Genomic DNA, 25,937 nt, shown 5'->3' on the forward strand with positions numbered 1-25,937 from the left:
CCGGTTCCCACGACCCGGCATTCGCCTGCAGTCGCGTGGCTCTTAAAACATGGGCCCTCGCTTTAAGGGACCCAAAGGCTCTGTGTGTGTGTGTGTGTGGGGGGGGGGGGGGGGGGGATGTGGTCAATCTGACATCTGCTCTCTAACAGATCCTACCAACAGATGTCTTACATTTGAAAGCATTGAGGTTGATCAAAGATGACTCATTAAAAGACATGCAGCAGAAGGAGGATATAAATGAGAACCAATAACAAGTCATATCAATTTACTTTAAACACTTTGTTATAAAGTATGCCTGTTACAGTCGAGACTGCCCTGTAGGCCATACTCTCAGCGCTTTGTGTCTCTCGTTGGTCGTGTTTGTAAAGCGCAGGCTATCGTTGCTCCTGAACAGACAAGTCGAGGGCTCCCCGGAGTACAACATGGTAACCACATACTCTTGTTCCTCCCTGGGAGAAGAGGAAACAACCGTTTTGTCTTTTTTTCTTCTTGCTGGGTGGAGAGTTGTTGGGTGGGAGGATGCGGAGTGGTGCATGGTTTCAGGCTGGACATCTGTCGCTTGTAAGGGGGGATGGGGGGGGGGGGGGGGGGGTTCCAGGCCGGGACTCACGATTATTGAATGGAGCTAGTGACCTGTCAGTCTTGACTGATGGGACCCCGTGTGTGGGAAAATCTGCGCAGCCAAAGAGTTGGAGCATTCACATGCTAATTGAGACGGATAAATAAGAGGGTCGTGCCGCGCCGAGGGCCCTAGAGACGCGCTGAGATCCAGAGCAGAACGCGCGGACACCCGAGAGGAAGCATGACTGCTGCATCCATGGCGCACAACGTGGGGAAACATGCCAGTGCCAAGGAGGAGAGAAAGGTATTTTTACTGCTCGGACAAGCCATAGATCCACTTCTCCTTTAGGTTTGGGACACACGCGCTCCACCTTTGCCACCTTTAACTGATTTTTTTTGGTTCCCAGCTGAGGAAGCCGCTTATTGAGAGGAAACGACGAGAGAGGATAAACAACTGTTGGATCAGCTGAAAGAAACTGTGATCGGAGCCTTCAGGCTGGATGTGAGTATGTCATCACATTTCTCATCTCATATACAAGTGAACAATGTGTTATTGGTCAAGTTGTAACTTAGAGGCTGCTCGTTTCCTTACAGCAATCCAAACTGGAGAAGGCGGATATTCCTAGAGATGACAGTGAAGCATTTGCAAAACATCCAAAGCCACAAAGTCAACGGTGCGTGACGTGGATTTTTACTTCTTCTTTTTTGACTCTGTGGGTGATAGCTTCCGGTTAGGGTGATGGTAAAAGTTATCTGTCCATGTTTGTCTTGGCTCAATAACCAGGAGATTTAACTGAAATATGCAAACAGTTTGAGATCCCCTGTGGTAGTTATTTTCAGGCAGCATGTTCTCTATCTCTCCTGTGTTGCTCTAATGTTGATTTCAGGATTTTGTTTGTATTCTTTTGGGGTGTTTAGAAGAATAGAGGCTCAGCTTCCTGTTTAGTTGAAGTAGTTTTACTGGATGCATGTCGTGCTGTCACCACAAGGGGGTGCTATAACCTCACACTCCTTTCCATGCAGACCCCACAGTAGGCCTGGAGGCCCAACAGAAATACAGCACAGGCTACATCCAGTGCATGCACGAGGTCCACAACATGCTCCTCACCTGCGAATGGATGGACAAAACCCTGGCTCCCGTCTGCTGAACCACCTCCTCAAGTCCCTGCCCAGGCCCACCGACGAGCGACCCCTCCATCCCTCGCCCAGGCACGACCTTCCTCCTTCCCCTCCTGGCACGGGGCTTCCCTGCAGCCCCCCCAGAGGGGACCTCCTGCCTGAGAGGCAGCCTCACAGAGACGCACCCACCTGCCACGTGTCTGGACACCGAGAGAGAGCGGCGCTCCGTAGCTCCCAGCTCGGGATGCTGGAGATGTGGAGGCCCTGGTGACCTGCTCGTTTGGTTCTCGATGCATGTTAGGCCAGCCTCTGTTATGTATCTTATAGATATGCTGCTCAGAAGACAAACATGGGGCAGTTTTGTTCCAGTGGTTATTATTATTATTATTATTGTAGGTTGCTATAATGATTCTCTTCTCAGTACTTCCCTTCAGAAGTCAACTTCTCGTAGCCTGCATTGTAGAAGGCTCTTATTAATCTTTCATGTATTTATTGTATTAACAGCTTTATTTATTGGCTATAATTTTGCTCTGCTTCTTAGCCACTTGCTTTGAACTATATATAGATGTTTATGTCTTCCTTCTTTGCTTTATAATTAACCTAAATATTAATAATAAAGAAAACATTTTATACACTTTTGCCTTTCTGAGAACAGTTTTCTTTTAATGTACTGAAATGACTTCTTTGATTGTGATTACTCTGAAACGCAGCACTCAAAGTCACACTCCTCTCATAGCTGATTCCTTTACACCTAAACACACACACAGCTATGAGATGCTTTTATCTTTCAGAGCGTCAAATCAAAACACGACCATCAATAATGTTCACGTTCTGGTTTGGCTTCGTCAGGGCCATGTTACATGTTCACATCCAGACAAGTGTTTGCTTTGTTGTTTATCCTGGATTTACAGGACGACATGGATATGAGACAGAGATGTTTATGTAAACTCAGCTCACCTGTAAAGACAACGAGAAACATGAAAATCAGTGCACAGACACCAAGAGGTAACGATGCTTTTAAGACAAAGTGTTGACCAACCATGAGCAGGATCAGTGTGCACCTGTACACATCACCTGAGTGGTCTTTTATACAATGAGGTGTTCTTCTAATTGAGTTTGCAAAAGAGCAACACGAGTGAGAGGAATGTTTTGCATTTTGAAGGCCAGAGAAAAATAAAAATATATATTAGTAAGTAAGAACAACATAAGCCAGGATCTAGAGAGAGGAGGAGAAGACGTCTGGACGTGCAGAGACACAGCTTTATGTCTCATTGGACACACAGGTGCTGATAGGAAGTGACCAGAGGGAGACTTCATCTGTTCTTTAGAGGGATAATCATCATCAAAAACCATCATCATCATCGATATCATCACGGTGTTCATAAAAGAGTCTTTAGCTTGTTCTTAAAGGTGCAAAGAGGCCCCTTTAAGAACAAGCTAAAGACCCAGTTTACCAGTTTTAAATCATGTCACTGATACGTGAGCTTCAAGTTTTCAGAACTGGGCGCATATTTCCATTTTTTTGTGTTTATAAAATGTGGAAAACTGTAATAATCGACAGGAGTTCGAGGTGATTTCCTGCTTTTCAACGTGTGAATTACAAGGTGCAAATCTTGAATTTGAAACTGTTTCCCTCACTGCTGGTTTTTCATCACCACAGACATTAAAAGGACCTCCATGCATCAGTTGGAGAGATGATAGTCATAATCAAAGCAGATCGTGGTTCATGGTCGTGATTAAAGGCACCTCAGGGGTCAACAGTCCATGGACGGTTCTAGTCGGGGACCAGTGTCCCTGTAGCACCAAGCTCGGGCCCCCCCTTTGCCTTTTCTTTTGGTTTGACTTTCTCCACAGAGTTTGTGCACTATTATTTGGCATAATGAATTCAATAATCTTGAATTTGCCTCGGGATCAATAAAGTATCATATCTAATAACAAAAAAAAAAAGAACTATCTAGAACCACCCCTGCAGCAGTCCAGAGGAGCGGGACTTAGGAGTGATAGCTCCCAGGTCACTTTTACCCTGATGATGATGATGATGAGCTTTTATACAGCGTCACAGGAAATGTGGAAAAGATGTGTGGAAAGCTACAAAGAGGAAAGTCAGACCATGTGGTTTTAATGGTTTGGTTTGGGGAGTGACAGCTTAATTAATCTGCAAACAGGTGTTTAGTCTGAGGTGGTAATGAAACATAGATCAGCCTTTTTACACCCACAATGAGAACAACTAACTGAATCTGCCCTTCGTAGATCCACAAGATGACTAATTAGTCAGATGGAGGGATTTTGTCTTTGTGAGCTGTGACATCACAGCTTTCTCAGTCTGTGCGCAAACTCGTCAGGAAGTGTCTGCTGCGATTGACGTGTTGGTGCCATTAAGTTAAAAAAAGAAAGAAAGATGTAATGCATCATTGGGTTCAGAAGAGTCAAAACCTTGCTATGATTGGTCGCCACATGGAGCCAGGCGTCTGGGTCCCAGGTCTGAAGAGAGAGGGGGGGGGGGGGGGGGGGGGGGGCCTGGTCCCTGAGCGGGGCTCAACAACAAAAGCGAGCCGAGACAGCTGCTCTCTCCACAGTCCACACCATTAAAGATCTGGAACAGAGATCTGGAGGTGGCGAGGTGCCAAAATCCTCCACTTGAAAGGTCTGAAACTCTTCCTTCATTATGGGCACTCGAGTTTTTGTGGCGCTGCAGGCGGAAATGCTGCGCAATTGTGGAACCGTGCGTCAAATATCACCTGCATAAGAACACGATTTCATTCACCTGGAAGGCAGCACAGAGGCCCGCGTGCTCTCCTTTTCGATCAGACATAACTGCCCTTTTGTTGTGGTAATTTGCATGATAATACACTGCACCCAACATGTATAATAACGAGGACAGAGAGGGCGCACTTATTAGACATCAACAAATAGACATGTGCAAAGGTCTGATTCACAGTCATCCAAATTCAGAATTCATCCTACTGCCAGCTTCTTTCATTTCTTGTTTTTTGATTCACCTCCTTTTTTTGCAACATAACACGCAAAACACATTCATATTAATCCACTAAATGTGACGTTTTTGACAAAACACTGCAGCCACGTTCTACTTTGAGAACAAGAGATTGCGATTGCACAGAAGTCCAGGAGTCACCAAACAACGAGGAGAACAAACGAGGCGCAGGGCAACACCTGTCGCTTTCTTTGGAGAAGGGCCCTTAATTCCCCCGGCTGATTCAGTTTGGGGCCGAGGGGCCGCCAGCATGCAGCAGCTGCCAACTGAAGGCATCGCGTTACATCCTCCAAACAGCCGGCCGGGTAAATCTGCTGAAGCTCGACCACAGAGAACAAGAGGAGGGGGAATCGGTAGGGCAGGAAACAACAGAGACGTATGCAAACACTGCACATGCTCTGATGTGTGAAAGAGGTCAACAACTAGGAACAATTACAAGGGGAAAAAAAAGTGTATTTTCAATATAGAACAGTGTATTTGCTGTGCAACATTGCTAAACACAATGAAGCAAATGGTGCAGCATTTAACAGTTACAGACCAATAAACGAGGTTGTATTTTTATTTATAGTGTAGATATCATTCAGACAAACACACACTCACACACACACACGCTTCTGCTACACAATACAGCTAAATCAAAATGCACTGCACACTTTAGATTGGAATGAACGCTTGGAGAAAAAACTGTGCGGTCGGTCCCCCTAAGCCAACAAACTGTCTGAATAAAGACCATCCAGATCCTCGGGGCGCAGACCGGGTCTGACCGGAGACAAAGGGAGTGGGCGCTCATTGGCTCCGGCCGTGTGCGCTCTGTTGTCCCCCCAGCGAGAGCAGCCCAGCCCCTATTCACATGTTAATAAGCTCCTATAAATACTAACAACAGCCCGTCAGCGCTGGCAGCACGTCTCACTGGGATTACACAATAAACACAGCGCGCCTCGTCTCGCCTCGGAGTGTCCTTCTTCGAGTTCTTTCCGTTTGCCAGCGGCTCCTCGCTGAGGATTGCGCAGGAAGAAGCAGCGGTGAGAGAAGCCAGAGAAGCGGCGATACAACCAACATGGCCCCCGCGACTCGGCCCAGCGTCACCGGAGCCGGTTCAGAGGACGAGGAGTCCTACTGCGGGGCTCAGAGGGCGGACAGAAAGGTATGAGTGTGGGGGAATAAGGCGCACAGTGGGCAGCGGCGCACTTGTCACATCGACTCTGAGCTGTTCTACTGTAACAGCGGGTAACATAAGAATGCATTAATGGACTTTAAATCATATCCAGGAGAAAAGAAGAATCTTTAAATGAAGTGTGATGTTTGTCCCCTCAGACCAGGAAACCTCTGGTGGAGAAGCAGAGGAGGGCTCGCATCAACGAGAGTTTGCAGGAGCTGCGGACACTCCTGGCGGATACAGACGTGAGTTCATCACCCCCCCCCCCCCCCCCCCCCCCCCCCCCCCGCACCTCCAAACTCACCTGGACAGGTGACACTGGAGGAGGAGATTCTGGTTCTGATCCAACTTGTTCGGTTGTTTTCCCACAGTTTCACTCCAAGATGGAGAACGCAGAAGTGCTGGAGATGACGGTGAAGAAGGTGGAGGACATTTTGAAGAACCGCACTCAAGGTGTGTTCTCACACACACACACACACACACACACACACACACACTCTGCATTTCTCTGGAGTTTTATCTGTGTGTGACCATTTGAGAAGTCTGTGTAGTGTTTCGGTGATGACACATGTTCAGAGGTTCTTTTTAGCTTTTTGTTAATGAAAGCTGCTACTATTTTGGAGAGATGTCATTTTCAGAGGAAATAAAACCAAACAGATAATCGTATCTCTCAGCTGATAATCAACAAACTGTCAAATGTTGTACCTGACTTAAAGCACCGCAGTGTGACTCTAAACAGATCCAGATTAATGTCATGACACTGATATCATGAGAAGTATCAAGACCTCAACCGTCACTGTTACAAGGAGCTTCATTCATTCATGTTTCGGGGCGAAACACTTCAGGGCCGCTGTTCCCAGCCTGCGGACCCCAACGAATGGACCCGAGTTTGTCAACTGGAGAGTAAAGCAACGAGTAAAGCTCGTCCCCTTCTGAATATTAGAATCAGATTCTCCACAAATGTAGTGTTGAAGCGATAACAGAGCAAAAAGCTTTGGGACCATTCGCTGAGAGCGTTTCCAGCGACTGTCACTCGTTGTGTTCATGAGATCAGATTCCTTTACATGTTTATGTTCTCTGGACTCTACAGTCATTTCATTGTCTTTGTTTCTCCTCCAACAGAAACAGACTCACTGAACAGAGAAGCCAGTGAGAGATTTGCAGCCGGCTACATCCAGTGCATGCACGAGGTCCACATGTTTGTGTCCAGCTGTCCCGGGATAGATTCCACTGTGGCGGCGGAGCTCCTCAACCACCTGCTGGAGTGCATGCCGCTGAACGAGGACCACCTCCAGGACGTGCTGATGGATCTAATCGCCGACACGTCTGGGAGTAACGGCGGCACTTGGCACGGAGGCAGCGAGGCGCTCTGTACGTCTCTTCACGCCTCGCCAGGAGGAAGGAGCATCTCCAGCAGCTCGTCCTCCGCCCTCTCCCCAGCCCCCTCCACCACCTCCAGTGAGGACCTGTGCTCCGACCTGGACGAGACGGACAGCGAGCACAACCAGAGCTCCACAGAGGCCTCGGAGAACAGGGAGGCCATCCACACGGTGGCCTTCCCCCGCTCCATGTGGAGACCCTGGTAGAGTCTGGATTTGAATTTTTAGTGTAAATCGAGACGTCAAAGATATTTTCGTCTTGTTTGTGGACTTTTTAAAGATCTGTGACGCCGGGCAAAGAAACATTCTGACACACGAACACGTCATTCAGCCCTGCAGACATGTGTCCACATGCATGGATGTTTTTTTGGATTTCCAACATTTATGTAAAAAAAAAAAAAAAGGACATTTTCTACCACGAGGACAAACGCCATCCTCAGAAGAAGAAACTCGCTTTGCATTTTGAATGGACATGAGGAAGTAGCAGCCTTCATTGCACTCTGGGAAATGTAGTCAACCACTCAGCGAGTTAGAAGTAAACTGTAAGTTGGTAGAGCAGCCTTTTCTTTTTTTTCCAACAGCTCATCTGACGTGCTTTGGTTATCAACACGAAAGACGGTGGGCAGGCCGACTCCTCGTCCTCGTCCAGCCGTGACTCCCGGGCGGCTGCTTCTCTGTCGTGACTCTTTCTAACTCCTGGGAAAAAAAACGGGAAAGCTTCACTCTGACCAGCAGTTTTAGTTCACTTTTTTGTCTGTGTATATGGGATTTGTCTGTGGAGGGATAAAAAGCTCTTTTACTTTGGCGATGCCTCTGATTAATATAAATATTTCTTAAAGGCCTGTAGTTTATCGGACCAGTAGCGTCTTTCAGATTGACCTCTTTATGTTGTAATGATATTTAGGAATGCCATTAAATGTAAGAATTTTCTTTAATAAAATAATGTATAGAAGAAGCTTGCCTTGTCTTACCTCGTGACTTCCCAGAACCGTGGTCACCTCAGACATCCAAAAACGCCGACATCCGTCTGCTCACATGAATCTGTTGTCCATGGTGTTTTAGTTTGTCTGCTGAGTTGTAAGTAAACACTGAAGGCTTCTTAGTGTTTATCAGTGTGGACAGATTGTGCACGATGTTTTCACCCTCGCTATGCAGTCTGTGTTCTATAGAAGGTGAAATATAATAGCATTTTTGTTGAGCTGGAATTAAAAACTTGCAACACGCTCAGAACAACGCGCCCCTCAGAGAGAAGGGCCCGCCTGCACCCACTGAGACTGAATACAAGGTGCAATCAAACACGAGAGAGAGGGCGATCAAAACACACAGAGGCAGGAGGAAAGACAAGGTCAAAAAACACCAGAGACTAAAGTGGGAAACACGAAGACAACAAGGGAAGAATCCAAACTCTGTTCGGAGTTTTCTTGAATTGAATTCAGCATTTCTTCCGACTCTGGACCTGAAGAATCGATGTGCATTTCCCAAAGTCTGTAGTTAGAATAAATAAAAGCTAGAGTCTATAGTTAGAAGAAATAAAAGATAGAGTCTGTAGTTAGAATAAATAAAAGATAGAGTCTGTAGTTAGAATAAATAAAAGATAGAGTCTGTAGTTAGAATAAATAAAAGATAGAGTCTATAGTGAGAAGAAATAAAAGATAGAGTCTGTAGTTAGAAGAAATAAAAGATAGAGTCTGTAGTGAGAATAAATAAAAGATAGAGTCTGTAGTTAGAATAAATAAAAGATAGAGTCTGTAGTTAGAATAAATAAAAGCTAGAGTCTGTAGTTAGAATAAATAAAAGATAGAGTCTGTAGTTAGAAGAAATAAAAGATAGAGTCTGTAGTTAAAATAAATAAAAGATAGAGTCTGTAGTTAAAATAAATAAAAGATAGAGTCTGTAGTTAGAAGAAATAAAAGATAGAGTCTGTAGTTAGAAGAAATAAAAGCTATTTTTAGGTGCCTGATAGCGGAGTGGTTATTTTGCTCATCCCATGCACAGAGGCTAAAGTCCTCCTCGTGTCAGCCGTCGGTTCAAAGCCGACCTCGGTCCTTCTCTGCATGTTTCCCCCCCTACATGTCCTCTCTCTTTAGCTGCCTGATCAAATAAAGGCAGAAAGGCCCAAACAATAACCGATTACATCAAAACTTGAGTTTAAATTGTGTATTGTTTTTGCGTGTTAAAGAAAAGTGTTTTGCTGGTTTAAGTTCCACTTACAGTCAGTCTGCACACTAACAGGACGTCCTCATTACGAGCTCTCCTCTTCCTTCCAAACACGCCAGAACTGCCGTCACGTCCGTGACAAAAGTCGCGCCTCCCCCGACGTGTCTCCTCTCCCACCTCACATTATCAAAGACCTGTTAGATCCTGTCTGTTCTGCCGGACCGAGCTCAGGGACGCGCCAACACACGCCTTCACTTCCTGCTTCAGGGGGGAAGTGAAGAATGAAATGAAAGCAAGTTGTGCGTTTTATGTCCCAGAGTTCAAAGTGAAGATAAGCCAGAGAGCAACAGAGCACATGTCTGCGAGATGATCTTTGAAGCCTTACAGTGGAGACTCAAGTGCAGCCCTCTAAAGCATGCATCCTGATGCAGACAGGATTTATGACTTGTTTTGTGCAGAATCATTCATGTCGGCATCCGAGGGATTGACGCAGACAAAAATGTCTCAAAGCAAATCAGCTGCAGGTAGCAGTTCTGGTAAGCAAAGCAGAAACTAAATGTGTTATATGGAGCAAAGTCAAGAAGCAGTGGCAGGCGTTAGACACTAAGGAGAGATGTTTATATGAGAAGCTGGAGAGAGAAGGGCACACGGGGAAAAGGAAGGAAAGAAGAGCGTCTGATCAGCAGGATGAGCGCGAGACACCTTACCTGAGATTCATCGCTACAGCTCATCTGGAAACATCCGAGCAGACCGTCTGCAATCAGGTGCAAAGTGTGGATCATGTCTTTATCATCGGCCTTAGGAATGCAAATATAAGAGCCTTTCTCAGCTTGTCTTCACCTCCTGCCTCGCTCGAGGATTCAGTTTGACAGCATTTCATTGCGCCTATCTCTTCACAGCTGCAGCGTACGGCGAGCTCTACTCGCCATGGTTGTTCTTGCTCTTTAAATACTTGATTTTAATCTGAAAGACAGAACTAAACTCTCCAGGAACCGTGTCAGGATGTTTGTCTGTGCGAGGCCTGCATGACCCGATGGACCCGACTGCGTTGGTTTTACTCTGTCTGACCTTGAATTTCTTATGTGCTGCATCTTTTGACCGCTGAATCTCCCGTCTGCACAGCACACAGGCCTCGAATCTTGAATCTGCAAACACTCGACTGATAACAAGCGTGTGAGAACAATGGAGGACTAATGTGACAATGCTCCACGCCTGGCAGAGGTCGACATTCAACGCAGGAGAAGAGTTCTTCTGTAATGTGTCATCTTTGGTTCCACTGTCTGAAATTGACACTAAATAGTCTTCAAAATGATGAATAGATTTGGGTAGAGCAGGAGGGGGAGGGGGCCACACACACACACACACACACACACAGGACCCAGGGTGTGAAAAGCCAAGGAAACACATTGAAATGGAAGCGGACCGACAGACTGATCAAAGGTTTGACCATTTGACAGGAGAGCGTCAAACAGCCGCAGCTACAAAGGATACAAGCAGGCTCACGCTCTTCAAAGGGACACACACACACACACACACACACACACACACACACACACACTCATATTGTTAATCCTATCAGTACTGAATGTGACGTCCATCTGGATTAAACATTAGGCTGCACTTTAGTGTATACAAGGCCCAGATGCAGGCCTCAGCCAGAGCTCACTCCTTCCTCCCTACACAGGCAGCTCTCTCTCTCTGTAGGTGACTCTGTAGTGCTCTCATATGGGACACTGAGAGACGTTGCCCCCCCCCCCCCCCCCCCACACACACACACACACAATCTGCTGGCTGCGTTCACACATCATGCTTTAGCGTGAACATGTCGACAATAAAAAAGAAATTCAGACAGGAGGGAAATCTTTTGTGTCCAAAATCATCAGCTGCCGGTTTTGTGACCTTGCACATGAATCCTAAAGGTCAAAGGTCAGTGCAGTGCAACAGTTGGCGTGAGAGTGAAGCAACGGCAGAGAGGAGCATATGGTGCTGAAATGGATCCCTGAGGGGATTCTCTGCAGACCCGGGGTACTTCTCAACTGTCTGTGGGGGAACAATGACTTCTACGGTCAGCAGAGTGGGACAAAACAAAACCTTTCATGTGAGCAAAGAAACGAGCCAGTAAACACGTTAAACAAGGATAAATGAAATGTAACAGCAAAAACGTTTTAAAACGTTTGAAGAGATGAATTATTTTCGACATGAGATTCACGCTCGATGAGGTTTCTTTGTTGTTGTCACAAACTACCAGCACAGGATCAGAAACACAGGTGAGTTACCACTTTGTCCACAGGGGGGCGCCAGTAACAACAAACTTACAGTCCCTCGTTGGAGCTGCAGCATTACTATACTGGAATGACTCGCACCAGTCCAGACTGGTCCAGACTGGATTGTGACCATCACAAAGCTCTCCTCTGACCAGCTCACACTGATTTCATGTGTTTTCTTCTGTGTGGGTCGTCGTACCTGATGGTTGGAGGCAGCAGCATAGATTATATTTATAGATTTATTCTGTCTTCTTCCAGCAGTATTTGACCTTTTCATGTAAAAACAAACCATGCGAGGGACACGCGTGTTGAAATATTTCTGTACTTTTTATTACAACATTGTCTCCATGTCTCAAAATACACATCGTGTTACATTACAAAAACTTCTTTCTCAAAGCACAGAAACACATTTCCATGGCCGCACACAGCATCGTGTGCTGGTACCGTGTGAATGCATTTACATCTGTGTAAACTCTGCAGTATCGTCAGCTGACACACAACAGATTCTTTCCCCACATGTTCTGTTTGAACTACATTCTTGTATTCGACAGATGAAGTGTCCATTGCGCTTTGCCCACATTCATACACATCGTTAGGCCTACGTGCTGCTATAAACGTGACCTTGGATTTATTAGAGGTAGGCTCCGCCATCCCAGATGACACTCAAATGCTGATTTCAAACAACATAAAACACACCAAAGAAGAAGAATAGAAAAATAAAACAATATTACAAAACGTTCCGTCGACATTTGTACGAGAAAACAAAAAAAAAAACGGTGAAGACAAACTAAGCCAGCGAGTCTGTGACACCTCCACACCGCGACCCGACCCGGCAGCGTCTCTGCTGTAGCACCACACATGTTCCCGGTTAACCTCGACTATTAGCCGACATGGAGCCAATATGGACCGCGGTTTTTTTCCTGAAGACTTCATGTAAGGACGACGGAGGGCTCGCCGGTGCATGCATGTCACCACTTCCTATGTATCCCAGGGTCAACTATAAGGTCACTGAGGCAATATGGTCCCCTCATTTGCTACAATTGTACTGCTGTTTTTTCACCATGCTCTAATATTATAGTGCTGATGCTCGATATATCCTTAAAGGTTGCTAAAGAAAAAACAGTTTTGACCAAAAATGTAAGGATCTGAACTGCAGCATGTCGATAATAATAATAATCGTCCTGATTGTCGTGCATGTAATACACCTGCTCTGTTTGGCGGTCGCAAAGACTGGAAAGTATTTGAAGAAAAAAAAAAAAAAAAAAAAGGGAAAGTCTCTAAGAAGGATGCAAACAGAAACTATTTCATTCTGCATTATGTAGAAATCCATAAATCAGCACCAGTTTGGTCTTCAGATGACACTTTGTAGTAGAGAGGCACCATATTTACTTTAAAAAGATTATCACCAATCTTGGCATTATTTGGTAACGCAGAGGGGCTGCAACTTTGTCTGAAGAAAGAAACTCCAGATATAAAATAGAGGTGAAAGAGAAACAGGAGATCCAAAGTGGACTTTTTTTTCAATCTCGGTTTTTTTCTTTTTCCCTGACAAACACGTCAGCAATGTGTTTTTTTATTCCAAAACCGTCATCACGATAGAAAACAACACAAGACCTCAGAGACAGAAAAACCACCTTTCAGATACCAGGTGTCCGAGTGAAAAACATTCTGTTTCAAAAAAAAGAAAAAAAAAAAGGTTTACAACTGTGTGGATTTGGCTTAAACTTTAAATGATCTATTGTCGATGCATTCTTTGGTAGAAAATAAATAATTTAGGAAACCCTCGCAGGACGATTCAGGAAAAACAAAAAATACCTCAACACAAGTTCTGTTTGGTGTTTTACCTCCCCAGTTCTTAACACCTAAACCCATCCACCTACAGAGTCCAATACACCTCATCTATTGGACTTGGGTTCCTTCCAACTGGACCATGTGACATAACATTATAAGACAAAATCCTGGTGTCTGGTGGCGAAGGATGTGAATGGCAGAGCAGTCGCTTCGTTCTTCATTCTCAGTAAATCTCAGCCTCTGGAGAAAAGGATGTAAAACAATCAAATAGTTTGTGTGTGTGTGTGAGCGAGCAGAAGTCCCACATCGACGCCTTCCTGCTTCCTGTCGGTACGTTTAGATCTGCGCTTCAGCAGCAGTCCTCTGCACAACACACACACGGCGGCATCACAGAGCTCTAATGAGTTCATACTGTGTGTGTGTGTGTGTGTGTGTGCATCATGAGGGTCCATGGCTGGTAGAGTGTGTCCCTCTGCTCGCTGGCTGGCAGGCTGTCTCTGTGTGTGTGTGTGTGTGTGTGTGTGCTCAGGAGCCAGTTTCGAGCTGCGGTTTGGAGCCCTCTGATTGGCTCTGGGCGTTCCGGTCCTCTTGTCTTAGCTCTTCGGCCAGACCGTTCATGTCCATGTCGGGTAGATCCTCCTCGATTGGAGCTGCAGCTGCTGCATCTTCGCAGTACACACACTCCTATAACATACACACAACGTGAAGGTTAAATAAAGCAAGACTGAGACGATCGATTGGCTCAAACGTGGACCTCGTCCCACCATGAGAGACCCTGAGAGAGCGCATCGTGACGCCAATGAGACCGTCGTGTGAGTGCAGGCTGTGGTCGGTTCCGTACCTTTACGTTGATGGCAGCCGGTAGGCCCCCCCTCCTCATCCACGGGTGCTGCTCCACCAGCTCTCGTCGCTGGTCTGAGGTGAAGTGAGGCTGGCTCTTCTGCATCTGCCTCAGCCTCTCCTTGTCTTCACGCAGCACCCTCTGGATGTCCCTGCAGGTCACACACGGAAGTGATGAAGCCATGATGTTGCAAACAGTGCAAAAAACTCAAAGTGAGACTTGGGATCATTTGTTATAGTTTAGTTCAAAGCAGCCCAGCGACTCACTTGGACGGCATTTGATACGTCATCATGACCTTGTCGTCAGCGTTGGCCATGAGCAGCCACAGAGGCTCCTGGAGAACATATTTATCCACGTTTATCGACGTCCTGGCCTGGGATTGCCCTCCATCAGAGCCCCCTTGGACACTTGTCTTGGCTTTGGCCTCGGTCTTGGGATCAGGTTCCAGGGAGTCGATACTGCCAAAGTATTTACTGGTGTTGCTGCTTCCTGCACACAGTTTAAAACATGTCTTGGGTTTGTAAACCAATTAATAAGAGACTAGTAATGCCGTGGTTTTGGATGAGTAGAAACTGGGTAACTGACCTGTTCTGCTGCCAGAGGCTCCACTAGCTGATGTTCCACAGCCTGAGCCCGATCCTGAGCCCGACCCAGAGCCCGACCCGGATCCAGATCCTGAGCCCATGGAGCCGGAGGTGGCCGATCCCGTGCCGGAGAGCGAGTCCTCTTGCTCCCGCAGCAGGATGTCCAGCAAGTCGCAGGACGAAGAGTTACCATCGCTGTGGGCGCCGTCGCCTTGAGAATCCCCCTGAAACACAAGACGGCAAAAGATCAGACAAAAGCTGGTGCTTCCGGGCCGCACTGAAAGGCTGACTGTGTGGTTGTGTATAAGCTCATTGCATCTTTCACCTGTTGGAGAGTTTCAGCCTTGAATGATCTTCCCATCTTTTCCCCTGCAGCTCCACCCAGTGCTGTCGATGAACTGTTGTACTGGACTCCAGCAGGGGGCGCTGTGCTGTCCTGTCTTTCCACGGAGCGCTGTCCCTCCTCCATGCTGAGCAGGTTCAGCTGCAGCGGCGAGCTGCATCGTGACTCAAACAGCGGCGGCGAGGTTGCAGGCTCCCTGGCTCCGGAGGCCGGCGTGGAGGAGCGCGAGGCCGCCCCTTCTCGGGGCTCCACAGCCAGGGCTTTGGTGGAGTCGGCCGTGAGGCTGTAGGGAAAGGGCTGTGCTGTGTACGGGGCTTGAGCCACAAACTGAGTCTGTACTGGGAAAGAAGGCTGGGAAGCAAAGGGCTGCTGGGTAGTGTAGGTAGGCTGAGGGGCCTGGAATGGCGCCTGGGTGGTGTACGGAGCCGGAGGCGTCTGGAAAGGCGGCTGAGCGGGGAAGGTGGTGTGAGCAGTCTGGAATGGCTGCTGAGGGGGAAAAGCAGTCTGCACAGGGAACGGCTGCTGGCTGGAGAAAGGAGCTTGAGTTTGTATGGCGTAGGCCGGCTGTGGGGGCTGAAAGGGCTGCTGGGTAGTGAACGCAGGTTGTGTCTGGGTCTGCTCGGCATAAAATGTGGGTCTAGGTGCAGCACCGATCTGCGCTATCTGTCCAATCTGACCAATCTGTCCAATCTGACCCATCTGTCCAATCTGCCCAATCTGCCCTATCTGACCCATTTGGCCAATCTGCCCCATCTGCCCTATCTGGGGGAAGAGGTAATTGGGTAACACTAAAGCCACCACAGGTGTAACAAGGGGTGCAGGAAATGGCGTGGCAGTGGGTGGGGCTTGGCTGCTCTGCGCCTCTGCAAATCCCGCAGGAAGGGAAGGGTCAGGGTGGGGCGCCTGAGCTGGGGCAGTGGGCGCCGGGGGATAGAGGGGGTATGCAGGCACCATGGACGGGTAGGAGACGTTAAAAGCTGATTGGGACGCCTCTGATGGAGACCACGAGGTTTGGTTGAGACCCTGGAGAGGGGGTCGGGGTTTGCGGTTGGATATTGCGCTGTCTGAAGAATCAGGATGCTTCATCCTCGGCTTCTTGGACTTCCTGTTTCGGCTGCCCTTCTTGGTGGTAGTCTCGGGCTTGGAGGGGCCGTGTTTGGCTGCCCCACGTGCTCCGGATGTTTCTGAGACGACACACGGAGGAGTCGGACGGTTATTTTTCAGTAATGGTTCCAAATGAAACGTTGTCATTTGGATATTTAAAGCATGCCTACCCGCTGCGATGGCTGGACCTCTCTGTTTGTGCAGATATGCAGAGCAGTCTTTCTGGAAGGTTCTGGCTTTAGGGATCTCTCGGAAGCGGCTGAGGAAGGCTTGCTCTTCTTTCTGCGTGTGTGCAGCCAGCACCTGCTTGGTCAGCCCCAGTCGCTTGTAGGCCTCCTTCTCCTGGCTGGGCAGGGACACGATGCTGACAGGCAGAGGTGGGGGGGCGGGACTCTCTGCCACGTCCTCTATAATCTCTGTGGAAGGCAACAGAGTCAGTCAACTAATGTCCATAAATACAAACACACACGTGTGCCGTCTGTACTCCCGTTTTTAAACGAGTGGACTTGAACTCTCACCAGACTCTGGCTGAGGCTTCTTGTCTCCCACGTGGACGATGGTGCTGCTGTAGCTGCACTGCGATGTGATGGACACCACGCTCTCAGCCTTGCTGGGCAGTGTGAGGGGGGCCAGGGGGCCGCCCACCACAGCAGCGGCTCCCGACGGAGGCTTCTTGGGTGCCTTCATGTTCGACAGACCCGGCTGAGCATCCAGCATCAACGAGTCTGGTTGGGAGGGAAACATCCTGTTAACTTCAAGCCCATCGATGAATACTTTACACATGTCACTAACCCTCAGGGACGGACTCCAGGGAGACTTCAACAATGCAAAGATCTAACAGCGTCCCCGTTACATTGTGTGTACATGCCTAAGTTTGTGTCCTGAGGCCGCTGCATGCCGTCTTCTAAGCCCTTGTCTTCGTCTGAGTTGGAGGAGGTGGTGTTGGAGGAGAACTGGTACTTTCTCTTCACCGTGATGGGGATGTTGCAACTCTCAAGGTACCTGAGAAACACAAAGTCGGTTTAATCAGAGAGTTCACGCTTCACACGTGTTCATTTTAAACTGTCCCACAAACAGCGGGCCTCACCTGATGACGCTGTCGAGGCAGCTGATCTGCTGGTACGAGTGCACGGTCTGGTCCTTGCAGGGGAAGTCCTCAATGTTGGCTGCAGTACCGTCTCTCGCCTGCAGAGGGGGTGCTGAGTCCTTTACACGACCTGTTGTACTCTTCTGAGCTGCAGCTGGAGGGCAAAAAACAAAAGGAGACACATCAGAAACACACACACACACACACACACACACGTAGACAGACAGAGCTGAACTCAAATATCTGCCACACTAAACTTCTTCACACACGCTGAAAAGAAAAGTGATTGTACTCACTGTCAGCCATCTTCCTCAGCTCCGGCTTGGACGGTGATGGTAAGGGCGAAGAGGAAGGGGAGCGCAGGCAGACCTGGGAGTCCTGGTTCTTCAGCATGTGGACCCCTTTACAGATCTCCTGAAACGTCCTGGGGGGTTTGGTCTTGCCCGTCTCCTCCGCTGTCTTCCGCACCGTGTCTTTGCCGTTGCTTTCGCTGGATGAACCGACGCTCACCAGCTGTTCATGGGAGCCATTACTGCCGTGGCTACCGTAACCGCTGGAGCCCATGTTATGGACCGGCTGCAGAGAGACAGAAGGGCATTACATCAACAGTCCAATGTGTGTGTGTGTGTGTGTGTGTGTGTGTGTGTGTGTGTGTGTGTGTGTGTGTGCAGTGCAGTAGAGGCATAGTGTGTGTTTGTGTGCGTACGTACTTGGAGCAGCAGCCTGTGGATCTGTTCACTAATTTCTTGGATGTCAGAGTCCATGATCTTCCCTCCATGGAAAGCTGGAGCAGCAAAGACATCTTCATTCACAGGGCCCCTAAAACACACACACACACACACACACACACACGACGGTCATCTTCCATGTTCAAAGTGACGCATGTTGACAGACTAACTCATCATCTGTGGACACTCACATCCGGACTTTGTGCCTGCCGATGACGAAGGAGACCTTGCGGCTCCAGGGGTTGACAAAGCTGGACCAGCTGGTGTCGATGGTGATGTACTCGCCGTTTTTTGCACAGAAGCGGATGGAGGAGTGATCAAATGGCTGGCCGGCGTACTGCAGGACTGATGGCGACAGGGGAAAGAAAACGTTAAAGACACGACAGTAAGCACTCCAAGCAGGTGCGTCTGGTACAAAAAGAAAACCTTCCAAAAATCCAATGAAGGGAATGAAGAGCGTTCTTACTCCTGCGATGAACAGCCAGCATCAGCGGTCGGTCACTCGGGTGCAGATTGAGTAAGACAGGGACCCCGATCAGGTCCTGAGGGAGGTAACCCAACAGAGGAACAGCCCTGGAGGAGAAACATCAGCAGGTTATAAACTGAACAGTGTGGAGGCGTCTGACAGGCTGGACCTCAGAGGGGTTTTTTTTTTTTACTTCACCTCTCATCCACATCCTGGAACACACAGTTAGGCGTGTGTGTTGTGGTGAAGATGCGCTTGTCAGGAGGGATTCTGGGCGCTGTAGAGAGAAGTCCAGATTAACATTGGTTGGCCAGTGAAAGTAAATAACGGCTACAGAGTCCGTGGGTCACATGTTTGAGGGAGGGGACGTCAGGCCTCACCTTCATATCCAGAGTGCACCCTTTCAGCCAGCAGCAGGCAGCAGAACTGTTCCTCGCCCAGCTCGGCGTCCTGGACTTTCATCAGGTAAGGAGTCATGCGGAACGGATAGTACTGGATATCCCCATCGTGCTCCTTTCCACCGCTGCAGAGCAAACAGCAGGATTTTAGCCAGGAGATGCTTGGCCTAACTGTAACCCTAACATTTGCCTAATTCATGACGAGGAAGTATAAAAAAATGACACTTTGCATACTGAGTGGAGTAGATTAAATATTTTGAAAGTGAGATCGGATCTTGTGAAAAGATATTCCACTGTGGCTGCAATGCCCTGTCTAGCCACTAGATGGCGAAACCAGTGCAAAGCTCACAGCTGCTGACTTCCTCCCTCCTCCTCTCATAAACACCGCGCTGACTCAGAGCAGGAAACTATGGCTCACAGAAGCTGCCGTTCACTGTCACTCACCTGATGCGGCAGAAGAAGGACTTCTCCTGCATGCACTCCGTGGGAGACGACTCTGAATTAGACACAAGAAGAAGAAGAAGGTGGGAGGAATGTATCACCAAATGCGATGAGATGCATGACTACTACAAAAGCAAGCGTCCGTTAGTCATCCAGGTTCAATAAGGAATAAAGAGCAGGACTGTTTGAAGTCTCCGTCTGAACTACAGCGTGAGTCCTGACACACTCAGGATCCAGCATCTAAAGAGCGCTGACAGCAGAGGAGTCGACCACGACCGGCTCAAACACGCTATGTCAGCAATAAGTTCATTAAACACGAGGATCAGCTGCATCTGCAGGAGGGCGACATGACATGTTTGTAGCACGTGTGTGTGAATGAGTGGGTGGCTGTTGGTTAATGTGCGACTGAGCATGTTAATGTAGTAGGTGTTACATGTGTATGAGCGTGTGTGTGGGGGGGGGGGGGGGGTCACGCGCCCTGTCTGGGTGATGCATGTAGTCGTTACCTGCTCCCGTGCACATGCTCCATGAGGGCAGGCGGTATGGCGTGGTGAAGCTGTAGAACACGCTGACATCCTGCGGCGTCAGGAACTCCACGAACTTGGCGTTGTTGAACACTTCCCGTTTGCAGTTCAAGATGGTCGCCGCCTGGTCCGAAATGTAAACAATCTTCCCGGTGATGAGCGAGACGGCCACAGCAAATATATCCTGCACGCCCCGAGGACACAAGGAGGACTTTGAGTTCGTGACACATCACGCAGGACTCAGAAACTGATTCATCACTCCCATTTGGACATTTCAGACCAATCACACGACGGGATACTCACGGTGTTTTTGAGCGTGTATTCTGAGGTAATGCTGTTGATTTCCTCGATAGTGTACGAGGAAACATCAAACCCTGGCGGCTGGCTGTCGTTAATCATCAGCATCTGGTAGTATTCCTCGTTGGCTGCAAAACAAAGACGCCATCAATCCCTGCACACGTCGTTCCTCCTGCACAAGCTGAAGATCTGTAAACTCTGCTAACTCTGAAACGCTGTCTTACCTTTCACCTGCTTGACGCACCGCAGCGCGTACTTGAGCGTGTTGACCGTGCTGGACTTGCCCTTGCTCCTCTTTTCCGACGGCAGGTGCATCTTGAGATCCTTCAGGGTCTTGAAGACCTCCTTCTGCGTCTTCGCTTTGGCCGACTGTTCGCTGCTGCAGGGCGAGCACAAGACAGAAACATGTGAGCTCCAAATAACAACGTCTCACCTTCGCTGTCACAATCTGGAGGAGGGCGGCTTTCCAGAACTGAGAGCAGGACAGGGGGCGGGTAGCTAACCGGCTAACCAGCATGTGAGGGGACGAGGAGGGGGCGACACGTGACCCTGACCTCTCTTCAGATCTTTGCACCGTTGCATGTGAGTAAAAACCCTGCAGCAAACTCTCCGTGTGCAGGGAAGTGAAGGAGATGTGCACTGACCTGCAGCCGCTGGTCGAAGGGTTGTCCTGCTCCGAGCTCACCAGACTGAAGGCGTTGGAGCTGCTGGGCGGCGACGGGCTGTGAGAGTTTGAGCTGGAAGCATAAACAACATGTTGTGTCACTGAAGATGTACAGAGAGAGAGAACATGGTGACAGCACAGATAGAGCGCCACAACAACAGCTGAGACCAAACACAGGAAGTGTCAAGGACCTCCATGTGTTTTTGTGGTACACTTTATATCTTGTGCTCCGGATAAACAGAGGAATGAAAATATGGACAGGTGCAAACAGGAAGGTCAAACACTTCCTTCTGTGTGTTTGAGAATAAGCTGCACACACAGTTCATGACAAGCATGTAAACGTAGCGTCCGTCTCTGAAGGAAGCTTCAGCCAGCTTGTGTTTGGAGAGTGACAGGAAGTGTAGGGAGAGAGAGAGAGAGAGAGAGAGAGAGGTGGGTCGGACACACTGACTGACTCAAAGTGTATCTGTATCTCCAGCTCAAGGCGACCGAGGAATGTGAAACCAGATTAGAACTTACAAGCACACTCGTGTTCTTCACACTCAGAGCGGAACATGAAGCCTTGACAGAGTGTGTTAATGTCCCCTCCTCATGACCACACACACACACACACACACACACACCTGGACTAAATGAAAGATCTCTCCAGCTGCCTTTGGACCCAGCTTTGATTGAATTTCACCTTTGGAGAAAATGATGCAGGAAGACGGTCGACGTGAGGCCCCATCGTCTCGTATTGTGCCAGGAAATAAGCTTAGCTAAAAATAATTTCCTCTCTGTAAGAAGATTTATCCGCTCTGCCACCTACTTTTCATTCTGCTAATGGATCACAAGTGTGTCAAGTTCCTCAGGTGTGTGTGTGTGTGTGTGTGTACATTCCTATGTGTAGTATCATCAGTCAGTGAGACAGTAACACGCAGCGCTAAAAGAGGAGCTACTTTCTTTTATTATTATTATTATATTTATTATTAGATTTATTTTTGAGTGGTAGAGATCAAGTACTATTTTGACTCGTGACTTTTTATCAACACTTTGTTTTCCGACTAATTTTAGTACAGCTGCTCTGAGCGTCCTTCAATTTCTCCCCGAGGACAGATAAAGTTTTTTTAAATTGAATTAAATAAAAAACAAGGTTATAAATGATACACTCAACAATGACTCACATAGGAGAAAACGAACTTTCCATTACATTTAATGAACCTTACTTCCGTGACCTAGATGATCTGCCGCCCCGTTGCGTTGTGGGAAAAAAAAACCTTCATTAACTGTGATCGAGTGCGTTTGACGAGTCTCACCTCTTGTTGCTCTCCGACGACTCCATGAGAGCCGAGTCCTTGCCGTTGCCGTTGGAGCTGCCCACGGATTCGTTGCCGTGGGAGTCATTGCCATGCGACTCGTTTCCGTGGGATTCTGTCCCGCTCCCGCTCGAGCCGCTGCCACCCATCTCCACATCCTCATGTAAGGGGGGGCGCGGCCGCTTCCTGTCATCGTGCGGGGAGCTGGGTGAGGCCGAGTGCTCGTGGCTGCTGTCGCTCCCCTCGGAGGCGTGCCCCAAACCGCCTTCCAGCTCCACCCCGTCCTGCCTGCCACAACCCTCGCCGTAAGCGCTCGCCATTCGGTGACGTTGGCTGATGGAGCTGCAGGGAGAGTGCTCCTCTTCCTCCGCCTGGAAGCCGACCCTTTCGCACCCCTCCAGGGCTGAGTACAGGTAGTGCTTTGAGTCACCGTCCTCAGACATGGGACAAGTCGAAGGGCAGAGGACGGCAGATTAAATCACCTTCCACATGTCACTGCCATGAAGTGCATGACACCAGGAGGTAAATGGAGTTGATCCCTCTTGGTGGGGGTTCAGTCTAAAGAAGGAAAGAACACTCAGTAAGACCATTTATGATACAGTGCACATCTATTAAAAGTATATCTATGGTGTAGAAACAATCAATACGAATGGACGCACAAAAGCATGAAAAGAAGAGCACACACACACACACACACACACACACACACACACACACACACACACACACACACACACACACACACACACACACACACACACACACACACACACACACACACACACACACACACACACACACACACACACACACACACACACACACACACACACACACACACACACACACACACACACACAGAGAGAGAGACATAAAAAGACCCCAGTCACAGCGGCAGGCCCTGCATCTAAAGGTCTGCACAGTAAATAGGCCAGTGTTTGCCCTTTCCTGCTGGATTTAAGCCCCAGGCCGGTGTGATCTGGTTGACTCTTTCAAAAGAGCTTTTTTCACATCAAGTGTCTGCAGAGATGAAAACACACGAACAAAAGGACTTCATCCAGACCAGCACAGACCAGCAGGAGCAGGGGGCCAGCCCGTCTGCCTGTCTCCACTTCGGGGGTTTTCAAGGTGACCCGACCGTCTTATCTAACATGACCACGAGTGTGACCCCCCAACATGTGTGCGGACTCAGTCTGTGTCTTTATTTAACTCAACGACTCAGAGGAGCGTCCCGTCTGACATCTTTATTTACTGAATTACCCTTAAAAAAAAAAAAAAAACTTTATTTAAACCTCGAGAGAAACTCTTCGACAGAGAGGAGCGATTCATCCATGTAAAGTAACGACGTTCGATCTCAACCACCTGAAATGACAGACAGATCACGGCCACTCACTGAACACAGAACCACGTGGACTTTTCTGCTCTTCGGACGACTCACGGGACTTTCACGCCGCCCCGATGGTCGAGCCTGCAACATTCACACGCCGCCGACAAAGCAGCGGGAGCACCGAGGGGAGAAACATCAATGTGCGGCTGCAGGAGCGTGGACATCGAACCCTCAACCTTCTGCTTAGAGGACGCCGGTCTCTACCACTTAGCCACAGCCGGCCCCTGTAACCACGGTAACGGTTCTTCCTCCTCCTCCTCCAACAGTTGGAGCTATTTCTGTCCCTTAAATCCAAACTAGGAACTTGTGGAAACCAAAACCAAAATATTTCATTGTTTCCCTGCCATCCAATCCAACATGAGTATTTATGTAAGAGTGTGAAGCGGGCTGCTCGCCTGGTCCTCTCTCTCTTTACATAAGCTGGTTTTACATAACGCTTTAAGATTTTAAAGGACGCTTTTGATTCATTTGTAAAAGAATCACTCACTCACACACACACACACACACACACCCTCAGACACCTTATGAAATGACCCACTCCCGATTTACAGCCAAGCCCTGAGACTGCACTTCCTATTGGCTGCCGCAGCATCCAATCAGAGGAGAGCAGGGACAACAGTTCAGAGTGATGTCAGCCGAGAGGAAGAATCTTCAGGGTTGACACACACTAGGTTTAAAAACAGGCCAAGCCTTCTGTATCAAACTCCGTCATACAATGAACAATGACAGCGCGAGGAAGTCACTGTCCCGCAGCGCGTGCACAGTGAGCACGCGCTGCTCCTCGCGAACATTAAAACAGTCCAACAGAACAGCTGTGAAAAAGTGATCGAGACGTGATCACACGTGTCGGTGAAAAGTGTGATGATGAAAGTGAAGCAGTCTCACAGATCTCAGGCTTTACACAAGGATGCTGCTGCTGCTCCACTAATCACGCACGAGCTGAGAGGATCCTCATTTACACGATCAGATCAATGATGAAGAGGAGGAGAGTCACCTGGAGAGGAGTCTGATGAAGGTTTCAACTCCACTACAATAAATCAGCATGCAGGCAGGGAGTTACATCACAGTGTCTGCACTCAACTTATTCTATTATTCATCCCTTGTTAAGAATGGCAGGAGGTCAAACATTAAGTCCACGCGTTTCACGATCTGATTGGTTTTGTTCAACAGTGTGAGCTCCGTTTGTTTGTGATTTTTATTATTATTATTATTTTACAGTAAAACCTCCCAGCAGCTTGGTCCAGTCACCAGAGCTCCATGTCTTTATCTGAGGTTACATCTCATTTAAAACATCCTGCAGAATTTTCCCCCTGAAAAGCAGCGTCACGTGATTATCAGGATGTCGACCTTCTACAGGTAAAAGGTGCTGAGCCAATCAGAGAGCTCCTCCAATCACAGGTCAGATTAAATAAACTTTAACACTGACTGACACGTTTAATTAAAACACATTCAGGCACAGGTGTGATGGATGACTTATATGAGGGGGAAAGCCTCCATTCTCTCTGAGATTTACGATCGGATTAAATAATCGGAATAAAATCTTCATTTCCTTTAACGACGTGGATCAGATGACACTGTTTCCCCTCCACATGTTGATAATGTTACAAACAGTAAATGTTCATTTAAACAGTGCATGGACTGTGTCATCACAGTTAAACATCCCTTCCCCCTCTCACTCCTACTGACCTGCTATTCACAATCCTCACACACGTTGACCTGCAATCCACTGCACGGTACACTGACACAGTTATGTAAAAGAGACCAGATCGTCTGAAACACGGAGGAAACCCACGGACACGCAGCTCCCGAGGGTCGGCGTCACCGAGGGGGACCATCATCCCACCCCACGAGTGGAAAAGAAAACCAAACACCGGCTTATTTTATGAGAAAACTACAAAAAAGTAGAGCAGGGTGACTGTTCGCGCATGCGCACATCGGATTCAGTTATGCAATTTATTTTTTCCAGCTCTTTTGTTCTCTATTTCTTCAATTAAAGCTTGAGATAAAATGAAACCAACCTGTGGCGCAGAGGGGGAAATCCTCTCTCCAAACGTCCTCGCTCTCAAGTCGAATAAAAATCGAGTAAATGTTGAATAGTCGGTAAAATCGTCCGGCGCTCTCCCGCTGCAGTCAGGAGGCAGACGGCTTGACACAGTAGTGATAAGCTCCCCCCCCCCGGTTCTCTCCGGTACCGTCCCACCAGCCAATCAGCGAGCTCTGCGCTCGACCTCAATTCAGGCTCCTCCCCTCGCGCTTTCCGATTGGCCCAAATCGGAGCGTTTCCATGGAGAACGTGACGCAACTGAGACAACAGAAGCCCATTGGTCCAGAGCGCTGTCTATCGCTTTACATAAACAAG

General features: G+C 48.3%; 3 protein-coding genes across 3 annotated transcripts; 2 read left to right on the top strand and 1 right to left on the bottom strand.

Moving 5' to 3' along the window:
• Nucleotides 1-527: 527 nt before the first annotated feature.
• her8.2 (hairy-related 8.2) lies at nucleotides 528-2,254 on the top strand. Its single transcript, XM_079354761.1, is given in 7 exon segments — nucleotides 528-865; nucleotides 969-1,017; nucleotides 1,020-1,063; nucleotides 1,156-1,182; nucleotides 1,184-1,235; nucleotides 1,585-1,689; nucleotides 1,692-2,254. Coding segments are annotated over 7 exon segments (600 nt in total). The 5' UTR covers nucleotides 528-802; the 3' UTR covers nucleotides 1,952-2,254.
• A 3,066-nt stretch (nucleotides 2,255-5,320) lies between these two features.
• Nucleotides 5,321-8,189, top strand: her13 (hairy-related 13). The gene is made up of 4 exons (XM_079354769.1): nucleotides 5,321-5,816; nucleotides 5,987-6,073; nucleotides 6,200-6,281; nucleotides 6,951-8,189. The coding sequence occupies exons 1-4, from the start codon at nucleotides 5,730-5,732 to the stop codon at nucleotides 7,412-7,414; spliced, it is 720 nt and encodes a 239-aa protein (XP_079210895.1). The 5' UTR covers nucleotides 5,321-5,729; the 3' UTR covers nucleotides 7,415-8,189.
• Nucleotides 8,190-13,804: 5,615 nt separating this feature from the next.
• LOC306830373 (period circadian protein homolog 2-like) lies at nucleotides 13,805-25,752 on the bottom strand. The gene is made up of 22 exons (XM_079353804.1): nucleotides 25,597-25,752; nucleotides 22,192-22,749; nucleotides 20,877-20,969; nucleotides 20,457-20,611; nucleotides 20,239-20,360; nucleotides 19,918-20,119; nucleotides 19,415-19,466; nucleotides 18,953-19,095; nucleotides 18,771-18,849; nucleotides 18,573-18,679; nucleotides 18,298-18,451; nucleotides 18,089-18,197; nucleotides 17,675-17,954; nucleotides 17,379-17,532; nucleotides 17,160-17,293; nucleotides 16,810-17,016; nucleotides 16,462-16,707; nucleotides 15,170-16,371; nucleotides 14,846-15,068; nucleotides 14,527-14,749; nucleotides 14,261-14,411; nucleotides 13,805-14,103 (listed from the first exon to the last, which is right to left on the bottom strand). The coding sequence occupies exons 2-22, from the start codon at nucleotides 22,632-22,634 to the stop codon at nucleotides 13,945-13,947; spliced, it is 4,638 nt and encodes a 1,545-aa protein (XP_079209930.1). The 5' UTR covers nucleotides 22,635-22,749; nucleotides 25,597-25,752; the 3' UTR covers nucleotides 13,805-13,944.
• Between the last annotated feature and the right edge of the window lie 185 nt (nucleotides 25,753-25,937).

Source organism: Symphodus melops (genome assembly GCF_947650265.1).
Source record: "Symphodus melops genome assembly, chromosome: 10".
In the NCBI taxonomy this organism is placed as follows: Eukaryota; Metazoa; Chordata; class Actinopteri; order Labriformes; family Labridae; genus Symphodus; species Symphodus melops.

Excerpts from the sequence above, each read along its gene's own strand:
- her13 (XM_079354769.1), top strand. The coding sequence starts at position 5,730 with ATGGCCCCCGCGACTCGGCCCAGCGTCACCGGAGCCGGTTCAGAGGAC. Across the intron at positions 5,817-5,986 it reads CTCAGAGGGCGGACAGAAAG|ACCAGGAAACCTCTGGTGGA; the intron begins GTATGAGTGTGG and ends TTGTCCCCTCAG. Across the intron at positions 6,074-6,199 it reads CACTCCTGGCGGATACAGAC|TTTCACTCCAAGATGGAGAA; the intron begins GTGAGTTCATCA and ends GTTTTCCCACAG.
- LOC306830373 (XM_079353804.1), bottom strand. The coding sequence starts at position 22,634 with ATGTCTGAGGACGGTGACTCAAAGCACTACCTGTACTCAGCCCTGGAG. Across the intron at positions 18,850-18,952 it reads GGTGCACTCTGGATATGAAG|CGCCCAGAATCCCTCCTGAC; the intron begins GTGAGGCCTGAC and ends TTCTCTCTACAG. Across the intron at positions 17,955-18,088 it reads TCCACAGGCTGCTGCTCCAA|CCGGTCCATAACATGGGCTC; the intron begins GTACGTACGCAC and ends GTCTCTCTGCAG.